A 12,695-nucleotide genomic window follows, 5' to 3' on the forward strand; every position below is an offset into this window, starting at 1 on the left:
CTGCGCACGCGCAAAACGTAACGGCGGATCAAGAGGGACATTTTTTCAAAAGCCGAGAAGTATCGACTCAACACCGGTCACCATGTGGCAGCATCAGTTATTACATTTTCTCTCTTTGATGTTCTTCTTACAATAATTTATCAATTATTTTTAAGTCTTTTTGATCATAACAAATGTTATTATAAAAATGTACTTACAATACCAGAAAAAATACATTTTATTTACTTCTAAAGTGTAACTTAAAGGTGTACTTTATTAGTTCATAAATTGTTCTTTTGAAAAGGTACCGCACAAGTGATGGCTTTTGTACTTTTATGTGTATATCATAACATTATATTACAGGATAAAGACGAATGTGATTATTGATTGTTTTAAAATCTTTCTCTATCTTTTTCCTTTATTATGTGTATGCTACTAACAAATTCTATGTCGATTGTATGAAAACACGCTCTTTCCAAAAATATGGAAATATACAAACTAGTAATTTAATTAATTTGTTTTTATTGATTCATTTAATTTACACAAATTATCCTATTCATGTAATGCATGCTCTTAATTGTATTGCTAAGTAACGCTGGGGTTTTATATATTTAATAATTATTTAAAAGCACCCATCCTGTTTTTCTCAATATAAATTATACTTATATAAAATCTATATAATTTAGGTTTTAGAATGGGGCTCCCTCCATGAGCACGATCACTGGGCATCTACAAGATTGAGAACTTCTGGTTTACTACTGAACAGCAGATGGTTAAGCGCGCCAATGCGCATGCGCACAGCACTTCGCGTACCTCATCTCTGTGCTCCTGCCCAGCCTCCAAACAAGCGACGAGCCATTGGGATTGCACCACGTTAACTCCTTTCCTGAAGCCTCTGAGTGAGTAATATTCTGCATTTTTGTTTAGACGACATCTTTTAGGATAATAATTCGCATTTCGTACCTCTATTTCGATGGGATCTGCGTTCAATCAGTGAATCACAGGAGAAGCCGTTAGCCAGTGGCTAGTTGTTTTCAACAAAGCGACAATGTAACAAAGCCTCGCTGAAATAACATGACTAATCTCACTCGTTTACCCATCAGGTCATTATCTGAACCTTTATTTGACCACGGCGTATCTCTGTGTATGATAGATTGACGTGAGTCAATAAAAAGAGGCTCGGGAAGGTGTTGAAACGCTAAGCGTGGATGCTAACTCTGTTAGCTGCGCGCCATCTTAATGTGAGTGATTGACTGTGCTAAAGCTAATCAGTTGCTCAGTTCTTGGCGCCTATTTCCCCATCACATATATAGATGAAACAAAAATTCAAACATAGGCTGGCGGAGGGCTAAATATGTTGTCTGGATGAATTTAAAGGCTTTGTTTAGAATAATTACATTTGGATTAATTATCAATCTGGTCGCGGTATATGTGTGCAGTCGCAGCACATATAATTACATTTATTTCAGCCTTCTATCTTGATATTCATACTGTAGCTTGTAACAAACCTAAGTTTTTTTCATATTGCTTCTTAAATCTATTTTGAACTGAGAAATTTGGTTTTATTTGGAATCTAACGAGTGGACCTAGTTCAGTGAGGCAGTGTGATTGTTTACGCGGTAAGGCTGCGACTGTTGCGGTTTGTTTTCCCAAACAGCTACACGTGCATAAACCGGTGAAAGTGTTTTTGAAAGCTTAGTTGTAAGCATTCTGTCTCGTATTTGAGGTGTTACAAACCTGACTGTCTGTTTAAAAAGTCTCAGACTCCATGTAATTGTTGTTTGACGTTATTTTTGTTCTGTAGGTGAATGGTGACTGAGACTGTCATTTTGTCTGTTTTTGTGTTTCACAGAAGTCAGTCATACTGACTTGGCTGAGATGAAATTATATCATAACATAATTTTATTAAATAAAAAATACAGGGAAGAACTTAAAAATATGATTTTGACGTCAGCAACTGAAAAAAAACATTGAGGTTTTCCAACTCAGAATTAAGATGGTTTAATGTATTATTATCCTAGTTTTATGCATATGATTAATTTATGTAAGTAAATGACTTTATTGATTTTTAGGTATTCTTATTCTCATTTTTATTCAAAATGCACTCAATACAGTAGTCATCATTTGAAGTGGTTCAAATCTTTCATCAAACTTGTTCTAAAACTTTTGAACACCTATCCTTTCTTAGTACAATTCTGAAAAGGTCTATTTGGTCCATTTCAAAAGTTGACGACTATGTATGTGTGTAGATTGAATTTTAAATGTCATAATTTTGTGAGTAAAAGCGATTCTTCTGCAATAATTTAGGTTGCCACTTTCTTATAATTGATTGCTCACTGCTCTACTTATTTTATTATTTGTTTAATCATTATTTTGTCACAAAGCATTACTGCAACTTTCAGTTTTAATAGCATAATGTTTTTAAATGCATGGGTACATTTTTGTTCTGAAGCATGTTGTTAGGACTCACATGTATGTATGTATTTGTTTTTTAGAGGTTGAAGGTCGGGTCCTGCAATGGGATATGGTCCCTCTCAGATGACTGAAGATTTAAAAAACAGAGAATCAGAAAAGCATAAAGAGAAGGCACACTGAAAATAAGTCTGCTTGTGCAGAATAAAAAACCCTTCCCCATTAAGCTGTTTTCCCACTCTTCACCAAAATGTCAGCTGTCACTTCGGCAACCCCAGAACCTCCTGCAGCCGCAAACCCTCCTCCTCCTGAGGTGATCAACCCTACCAAACCTGGCCGCAAGACCAACCAATTGCAGTATATGCAAAATGTTGTTGTCAAGACACTGTGGAAGCACCAGTTTGCATGGCCATTTTATCAGCCTGTTGATGCTGTTAAGCTTGGCCTTCCGGTAAGTAAATGTGTGTTAGATATGATATAACTGTTTTAGCATCCATCATTTTGAAAAAGTTTTAAACTAGCCTTTTCATTATGGAAGCCTGTTTTCTGCTGTTGATTTAAATGAGGTAATTCTGGCTTTTTAATCAAACAATTCTGACTTTCTTACGATTGCAAATGTACATCTCACAGTTTATTTATCTTGTCAGATCATGACGTTTATAAATTTTCAATTGTGAGTTAGCATCTTCTGTATCTTGCAGTTTTAGGGTTATGTCTTGCAAGTTTGAGTAAATTATAGCTTGCATTTGCATGTTTTTTTCTTTTTAAATTGATTCATTTTTATGACCCCCCCCCCCCCCCCCCCCAAATCAGAGTTGTGAAATGGGGAAGAGGATCAGTTAGAAGATCCTTATGGATAATTTTGTTGGTTGTGAGGATACAACTTTGGTTTGTTGAAAGACGTTTTATTTTCTTTTATGTCTAGGACTATCACAAGATCATAAAGAACCCAATGGATATGGGCACAATCAAGAAAAGACTGGAGAGCGTTTACTACTACAGTGCAAGCGAGTGTATGCAGGACTTTAACACAATGTTCACAAACTGTTATATTTACAACAAGGTATGACTTGGCACGGTCTACTTTAAAACACAGGGAGAGAGGAAGCTTGTACAATTAATGAATATTTTTAAATTTGTTTTCTTAGCCAACAGATGATATTGTGTTGATGGCACAAGCGTTAGAGAAGATCTTCCTTCAGAAAGTGGCCCTCATGCCTCAGGAGGAGGTGGAGCTGCTTCCACCAGCCCCGAAGGGGAAAGGGCGCAAACCAGCAGGGCCTGGTAAAATTGAAGTCAGCTGAATGATGAATTAATCATAACATCCTATCTTCATGTATAATAAGAATATTATTTTCCCCTAATTATTTAAATGCAGGTCAGCAAGATGGAGCCGTCTCCACTGGCTCGCCCACATCTGTTTTTCCTGATGCCACATCGCCGAGTTCACAGACAGCAGTCGTATCTCCAGCTCCAGTGCCCGCTATCACCCCTAGCATACCAGCTGTACAGAACACAACTGCTGCTGCTGTGATACCCAGCATGCCTCCATCACAACCCACAGTTAAAGTAAATCACAATACCTCTCAGTACATCACATGATATATTCAGTGTCATTGCCTCACCACTGGCTTTGTGTTTTCCCATTTGTGGTTTGTTGTTTTTCCTAGAAGAAAGGAGTAAAGAGGAAAGCAGACACAACCACCCCTACTACCTCTGCTATCACCGCGAGCAGGAGCCAATCGCCCACCCCAATTTTAGAAGGCAAGCAGAGCAAGGTGGCATCCCGGCGAGAAAGCACCGGCCGCCCAATTAAACCACCTAAAAAGGATTTTGAGGATGGTGAACTAGGCGTGCACGGAGGCAAAAAGGGCAGACTTTCAGAACAGCTCAAGTACTGCGATGTCATCCTTAAAGAAATGCTGTCAAAAAAACATGCCGCATACGCTTGGCCTTTTTACAAGCCTGTTGATGCAGAGGCTCTCGAGCTACATGACTACCATGATATAATTAAACACCCCATGGACTTAAGCACAGTGAAAGTATGTTGAGTTTGCACACTTAGCTGTTATAATGGCTTCATTTTTACAAGGTAATATACATCTATATATTTTCTTGTCTGCTTGCAGAAAAAAATGGACAGTCGAGAGTACCAAGACGCTCAGACTTTTGCTGCAGATGTCCGATTAATGTTCTCAAATTGTTACAAGTACAACCCCCCTGATCATGAGGTGGTTGCTATGGCCAGAAAACTTCAGGTGCGTTGTTGTCCCCCCCCCCCTCCATTTGGCAATTACATTCACTTTGTTTAAATCAAAAACCTTCTACAATATAGTGTCATTTTGCTGTCTTTCCAGGATGTGTTTGAAATGCGTTTTGCAAAGATGCCCGATGAGCCAGTGGAGGTTCCTGGGGCAGGCGGTGTAGGCGGGGCCGGTGTGGTCAGTAAGAGTACTGTCAGCAGTGGGAGTAGTGGCGACTCCTCCACCTCTGACAGCTCCGACTCTGAGGAGGAGAGGGCCACCCGGCTTGCCGAGCTGCAGGAACAGGTGGGTGCGGAACAGGTGGGTTTCAAAACAAGGACCAAGTTCCCTTATCCTCTCCAGGCTCAGAGATGTTCTCAGGCCACATGATATGTCTTAATATTTTTACACCTCACACATGCCGTTTTTAATCAATGCTTGTTCTCTAAACAACCTGGAAGGGCTTCCACTTTTACAGCAGCGCCTTTTTGCTTTCAATTTGTGCACTTGTACAAAGAGTTGTTTTTTAGCCCTCTACCGCAACCAGCTGCATATATTGGTTTGCATTTTAATCTCAAAATGCCTAAATGTAGATGTAGTATCATTTATGTTGTATTGTTTCTGTCTTATTGGAGCTCTATATCACATTTTCTTCCCTTGCCATTTTTTTTACCAGTGTATCTCTTTGGAGCACCCCATTGGTAGCAGAAAGGGGATAAAAAACGGGTGCACCAAGAATAATCAGGTGATTTCACATTTCCCTGTCCCTGCCTATGAACATTGTGTATTAGCTGTAGTTGCTTTCATTCTTTGTATTAGATGGTCAAGAGCATGAAATGGATAGTTAGATCAGCGGTAGAGGGTTAAAAGCAGCAATAAAAATATTGACTTTATTGGGTGGTGTTGGGAACCCAGCTGTGTGTGTTTAGGATGGAAGTGCTGGAAGTTTTGGGAATGAATAGATTAAAGTAATTGTGTGTATGTGAATTTTCTCTGTTTGTGTTGGCTTGCTTTGCATTTAGACAAACCTTTGCTAGTTCCAGAAAAACAAATGGATGTTCTGACTGCCCTTTATCCATATTTATGCCTTTTAAAGCATGGTAATTGTGACCTGTGTTGACAAGGAATATCTTTGTAGGATTAAACCCAAGTCTTGTGGGGTTTAACGCCTTAAATTGACCTAACAGCAAGACACGTACATGTTTTAATAACTATAAAATGTAATTCTTTATTAATAGAACTATTTCACCTCTAGTGATAAAGGGTTGAATTGCCTCTTATGTCTGTTGTTATTCCTTTCATTCTGTTTTCCTTTACATTTACTCTGTTTTGCAATCACATAACACCAGACATTTTTGCTTGTCCGTTGTTAAACTGAATTTGGAAAAGTGAATATTTTTCTATTATTGTTAGTTATGCATCTGTTTGATTGATTGGCACTGGACATTCAAAATAAATGAATTCATTATTTCCCTTCGAAGAACAAATGTTAATGTTATGTTCAATAATTGCTGCTTTATCTGGCTGGAAGCAAATCACTAACTCCCCTTCTTGGCTCTCTCCAGCTGAAAGCCGTCCACGAACAGCTAGCTGCTCTTTCTCAGGCCCCTGTAAGTAAGCCAAAGAAAAAGAAAGAGAAGAAAGAAAAAGATAAGAAAAAGGAGAACAAGCACAACAAATCCAAGCCAGAGGAAAAAGCCAAGCCCGGACAGCCACCGAAACCAGTTCAGCAGAAAAAGGGTCCGACCAGAAAGGCTAACAGCACTGTTCCAGGCAACAGGTTTGCTGCTTTTGTGCTGCTCTGGTCTTATTTCAATGGACTGAATGGGAAATGATCAGTTGAAGTCTGAAGTGTTTCTGTTTTGTTCTTGGAACTTTTCTCAGGCAACCAAAGAAGGGTGGCAGAGGGCCAGGCTATGAGTCTGACGAGGAGATGTCGCTCCCTATGACGTACGATGAGAAACGGCAACTGAGCCTCGACATTAACCGGCTGCCTGGAGAAAAGCTGGGTCGGGTGGTCCACATCATTCAGTCCAGAGAGCCTTCGCTGCGTGATTCCAACCCTGATGAAATCGAGATAGATTTTGAGACGCTGAAACCTTCCACTTTGCGTGAGCTTGAGCGATACGTCAAGTCATGTTTACAGAAGAAACAGAGGAAACCTCCACGTAAGTGCACTCCTCTTGGCCTATGTGCCGTGCTGTTATCATAACATGATTACTAAAGAGTTTTGCTAAAGAGAATTTTAATAATATCTGAGAAATTGGAAATCTGCTTACCCAAAACACTGATGCTTCTGAATGTATGAAAAGATCTATATCGCGGATGCCCAGACTTTTTCGTATAAAGTAATACAAATATCATTGAGAGTCGAAGGTAAATATATCAAGTTATATGGCATTAGTTGCATGAATAATTATCTAAATTATTTCATAAGATTTAAAAGTAAATTGAAATCATTACTTAAAATCATATTAACTGGGTCCGGAATTGCATATTTCATACTATATAATACGCTAAAATCAGTATGCGAGCCGAGTAGTATGTCTGAATTAAAAAAAAATCAGTATGCGAGAAGTGTGCATTAGATGGACGCCACGCTATCCCTTGATGTCCCGCGAGAGAATTCATGAATGGGAGTGAAGCGATGCAACTCACGCGGGTAGGTCATGTGATGTAGTACATCTGAGTTCCATTCATACTGTATAGAATATACTTTTCTAGCGGCTGAGTAGTACGTTTAAATTCAGACGCAGTACCTACGTAGTAGGCGATTTCGCAGGCAGCCATCAACTAATGCAGTATAACATTTAAAATATTGCATATAATTGTTTTTATTTATTTATTTATATATATATATATATATATATATATATATATATATATATATATATATATATATATATATATATATATATATATATATATATATATATATATATATATATATATATATATATATATATAATATAATATAATATAATATAATATATTGCAATAACAATCACATATAACACTGGATTTTAATGATGAATATACTAGTCAAGCAGAATCTGCCTTTGCCTTTATGTCCTTATCTGTCAGTTGACAGTGTGTACATTTCAATTAATTTACACCATGTAATTAAATCATTTAATTTTAGTTATCTTTTAACAACAAAGGCAACAAACAAACAAGGTTACATTAGATTTATAATGATAACCTCTACCAGGTCCATCATTCTTCCTCTCTTCTCAGATTGTATGGCGGGTCAAATAAAAGGTTATTGTGGGACAGCTTTGGCCCATGGGCCCTAGTTTGGGCATCCCTGATCTATATGAATCCAGTCTTTTGAAGAGACAGTTGCTTAAATGTACAATATGTAATTTTTGCCACTAGAGCATATATTCACAAACAAACAAATGCATAGTTTGATGTCACGACTGAGTGGAATCATGGGAGGTGTAGTCTTCGTTATTTGACGCCTTCAGAAATCACGTTTAGGGATGAACTAAAGTATTAAACTTATTATGGTAGTATAAAACAGAGTAGCGCTGAAAGTCATCGATGCAAAATTAAACTGAAAAATGAAACGATTGCAGATTATATAATAGAGATTCTATTATTAGATTATATCTGTTCTAATGCTGCTCTGTGCGGTCTAAAAAATGCACAACAGCATCTTATTTATTTTAACTAATAATCAAGGACTTGGTTCATGTCTTGCCGGATATTAATGTTGAAACAGCTGATTATTTAAGCACAAAATATACTGGTGGTCATTGGATATTTCAACAAAAAAATTTACAAATTATCCTTTTAACAAGCTGATCAGATAAGATTTTGACTTTGTAGCATATAACTTACGAGCAAACATGCAGTCAAACTCATTGGTGGGTCTGCATCAAAGCTTCAGTGACCAAATTTGAGTGTGGTAAACATTGATCATTTTAGATTAGAGTAAAAGCCTCAATTAAATGTTCATCTTATAAGCCACGTCTTCGAAAGACATAAATCGAGAAATCAAAAGATAATTTCATAAGTGCTTTTGTGTATCAAATGAACATTCTGGTTCTATAGATACTTTTCCTAAAGATATTAATTTGTGTTTCAAAATTAAACTGCATTTTCAGTTGTTTACAGTGACGAGGGTGTGGAAATTATGCATGGGCCGGTATAAGATTCTGACAGTATGATAAACTTAAATGATTACGGTTCTAAAATATGTTCTTTTTAAATATCTGGGTTAAAAACAAAAAAAAAATTCCCCTTTTGAACACTATTTTATTTTGAGAAACTTTTCAAATATTTTTCGAGCAATAAACGTATCAGGCTAAATAATTCAAATCATTGACTTCTGCTGTCTTCATTAGTTTCAAAACGCTGATTTCTTTACAATTTAAAACCGCATCTTTGGAGATCTTTCGAGCTGGAGATACTGTTGTCCTAAATACTGGAAAAAAAAATCATTTAAAAAAATCTTACACATACCTTAGGAAGGGTATTGAAGGAAATTTTGGGCGGTTTTAAAACCTTGACATTTCTTAACTGCAGTATACCTTGAAAACGGTTATTATCCCATGCCTAGCGTAAATGTTGTTTTAATTAAATTTTCCATCAGCATTGCTTTTTAGTATCATCATCATGCCATTATTCAAACTGTTCTATTTCTGTTTTGGTGTGTAAACACTGATTGATTAAGTCATCACTCTTTCTTTCTTTCTTTCTTTCTCTCTCTCTCTCTCTCTCTCTCTTTCTTTCTGTGGTGTCAGAGAAAGGAGGTTCTGGTCCGTCTCGGCTCAGCGGCAGCAGCAGTTCCTCAGACTCGGGCAGCAGCAGCTCCAGCGGCTCCACTTCAGACAGCAGTGACTCCGACTGAACACCTTTTTATTTACTTTTTTATTTTTATTTTTTTAAAAAACATTGTATGCAGTCAAGGTTGTTTCCCCTCTGAGACTTTTTATAAGAAAGAAAGAAAAGAGACAATAAAAATGCATCATGTCAGAACTTTTTTTTTTTTTTCTTTTTCTCGGAAATGTCATGAAGAAAATTACAGATTAAAAAAAAGCAAATTAATAGATTGCTTTTTATTTCCACTGACTCTGAAAGGGATGTCCTGAAACTGCAAAGAGAAGTCAGTAATTCTCTTTCCTGGTAATGTTGTACATTACCATCGCAAAATAAAACATCCCATCTCACCAGAGAGAGCAGAAAACTGAACGCTCACACTCTTCTCTCCTGATTCGACTTCTGCACCAGTCTGTGTTGTATTTATTGTTTTGTTTTTATTTAGTTTTTGCCGTGGCCTCATATTTTCCCCTATTGGACGCTGTGCCATTATTGACTTTTTTTTATTATTACTTTTATTATTGTCCTCTCGTGAACTGAAATGTGTGTCTATGAAAATCATGCCTTTCCCATTGTCACAAATCTCAAGTAGTCCAGGGGAACAAATGGCTTTAATTAGGCATTACAAGGTCTTTAAAGTTAATTTGGCCATTATCATACAGTAGAACTATATTAAAACCATCTCATACTCTCTTCAACTTATAAATGTTTGGTCATGGGATTCAAGTAGATTTGGGTTTTTTTGTTGAGATGCTTTGCAGTGATGTGAACATGTAAATCAAGATCACGTGCAGACTTCCTGTTTTATTAAACATCTTGGTCAGCAATAAACGCAATTCCAAACAGACTGACATTTTCACATACGATATCTATTAGATGATTCTGAAAGGGTTGATGTGAATACTGACTCCTGTCATCTGTACCTTGATCTTTACTATTGTGATAAAGCTAATGATGATTTATTTCCAGTGTTTTGACAATGATCGTTAAATCACAGAGTCTTCCTCTTCTCACGCTCTTGCAGAATTGAATTATGAATGTAAGGCTATTGTAGAGCTTATGAATAGTACGCAGTTCCACTCAGGAGTGTTTTCCCTTCTGAAGATTTCCAGCCATTCTTCATGTGGATTGCTTTACGATATCTTAGAATAACTATGCTTTTGATTATTTTCTGAAGTGTTTGTAAGATATTGTAATGTCCTCTCTGAATTTTGTTTTTAAACACTTGTAAGTATTGTAAAGGGAACTGGTATTTGTTTTATTTTCTCGAAACAGTTTTGGATGTATGGGCTGGTGTTGTGAAAATAGTTTGCAGGATCACTTCTGTAATCTTTTGGCAGCCAAAATTAATGAGGGACATGTATCTTTCAGACTAATTAAAACACTAATAGATTTAGTCAAATCATAATTATTTGAAAGTTTCAGTCATGGTATTCATGATTTTGTTGTTGTCTGTCTTCATTGGGTGCAAAACTTCCCTGAATCACTTCTGAGTGTCTGATATAAGTAATGATCGACTTCTTACTGGTTAGCGATGGAATGAAACTAAATATATGACTATATAGAGAAATATATTCAAGTAAATTTGAATTTAGGCCCTGATTTGAAACAGAAAGGTTTTTTATATTTAAATCAAAGTTTACTTTTTATCTTTGACATGCATGCTGATTTATTGTATTTTTCTTATACATTTTTGAGCTGTTTATAGTTATACTTCTGTAAATGTCAGTCATGGAAACAACAAAATCAAGAATACAGTGTGAGTAGATGTAGATGTGAGGTTGGGACGGAGGCAGTGGTAGAGGCTAACATTTGATGTAAATGCCTGGAATGTCTCCAGGTACATTTTTTTCATGACAAAATGACAAAAGACTTTATTTTGTGTTATTTTTATTTGTTTTTTTGCAGTTTTGTCACTATAGCTATTGAAAGTGGTATTTTTATTGTCCGTATGTCAATTTCTAACCTCATTTGATTGGAATCTAAATGGATTTTTGGTAAAAACTGGTCTAAACTAGTACTGCTTCTAACCGCTAGATGGAAACAGTGTCCCGTTTCTGTTCAAAGCTGGTAAAGTTATATTTAATCATTTTTGTACAGCAGTTAACGGTAGTGCAAAGTGTCATCTGATATTACATGTAAAACCATGTCATGATATTCCTGTTAGTAGATTAGGAGATTTTACCAACAATTGGTTAATGAGGAATAACAGGAGTGATAAGGGCCCAATCGTTTATTCGTTCATACATCTATATTTTGCATCTTTAAGGTTTAGAGACTTTGTGAAGGAGGGAAAATGTAACCTTGTGTTCAAACATGGTATACCCACTAAGACCAAGATGGATCAATGCGTTGAGTCCTGTGACAGCTACTCACATCTGATTTAAAAAACCATCATTCATCCTGATTGTGCTTTAACTGGTTTTTATTCTGGCTCCATGGCAAAATAGTCTGAATACAGCAAGATTCAATCCAGACAGCAGAACATGTTTCATTTATGTAAATGCTTTCAGAATCGAGTGAGGCTATGTTGATACTGTATTTTTAGGAATAAAAAGTGTAAACATGTCTGTGTGTAAAAATTGTAGATATAAATCTGATAAAAACACTACATTACATGATCAAAGTTTCTGAGGCACTTCTTGAGACTTATTAAATCTGATAATTGATGAATTAATAATAATACATTTAAAATAAAAACATATTTAAGATTTTTAAGTTGTCTGTGGATTCCTAGTCTTATCAAAAAGTCTTACAGAAAAAGTAATCTGCAATGTATAGTACTAAAATAAAAAACAATAAAAAAAATAAATACAATTAATTAACAATTATCAAATATAAATAAAATAAGATAATCAGGTTTATATAACTTTCTAAAAATAAATAAAGCTGAATTGTTTAATAACAAATTAAATGATTATTTAATCTATTGGGGTATTCTTCATGTATTCCCCCCAAAACACAACAAAACCCTTCTGTGCCATACAAAAACTAAATCGAGCTCGCCCTGTTTAAAACAATGACTCCCCACACTCCCTGAACGTCCATTTGTGTTTACCACGATGTCCACAAATTCTGCTGATAAACTAAGAAGGTTCTCTGTTAAAAAATGAGTCTCTGTTTTAGTAAAACCGACCCTCCTTCTCACTCGTGGACGAGCGCGACCGGAACCCAGATGCGTTCTCACCAGCGCGCGCCCTTTCTCCTGCTGCGCGCGCGCGCTCACCCGCCCGT

General features: G+C 36.4%; 1 protein-coding gene across 5 annotated transcripts; it reads left to right on the forward strand.

The window, feature by feature from the left end:
• Positions 1-773: 773 nt before the first annotated feature.
• Positions 774-11,338, forward strand: brd3a (bromodomain containing 3a). Of its 5 annotated transcripts, none has more exons than XM_056445925.1 (12): positions 774-878; positions 2,475-2,842; positions 3,317-3,454; positions 3,540-3,675; positions 3,770-3,960; positions 4,062-4,433; positions 4,521-4,649; positions 4,749-4,955; positions 5,311-5,379; positions 6,200-6,414; positions 6,519-6,802; positions 9,386-11,338. In XM_056445925.1, exons 2-12 carry the CDS (start codon positions 2,642-2,644, stop codon positions 9,490-9,492), a joined length of 2,049 nt encoding a protein of 682 aa, XP_056301900.1. In that variant the 5' UTR covers positions 774-878; positions 2,475-2,641; the 3' UTR covers positions 9,493-11,338. The 5 variants fall into 5 exon arrangements, with proteins under 5 accessions (XP_056301900.1, XP_056301902.1, XP_056301901.1 ...); XM_056445927.1 differs by having other exon boundaries at positions 4,749-4,940; XM_056445926.1 differs by having other exon boundaries at positions 4,065-4,433.
• Positions 11,339-12,695: the final 1,357 nt, after the last annotated feature.

Source organism: Danio aesculapii, chromosome 21 (genome assembly GCF_903798145.1).
Source record: "Danio aesculapii chromosome 21, fDanAes4.1, whole genome shotgun sequence".
Lineage (NCBI taxonomy): Eukaryota > Metazoa > Chordata > Actinopteri > Cypriniformes > Danionidae > Danio > Danio aesculapii.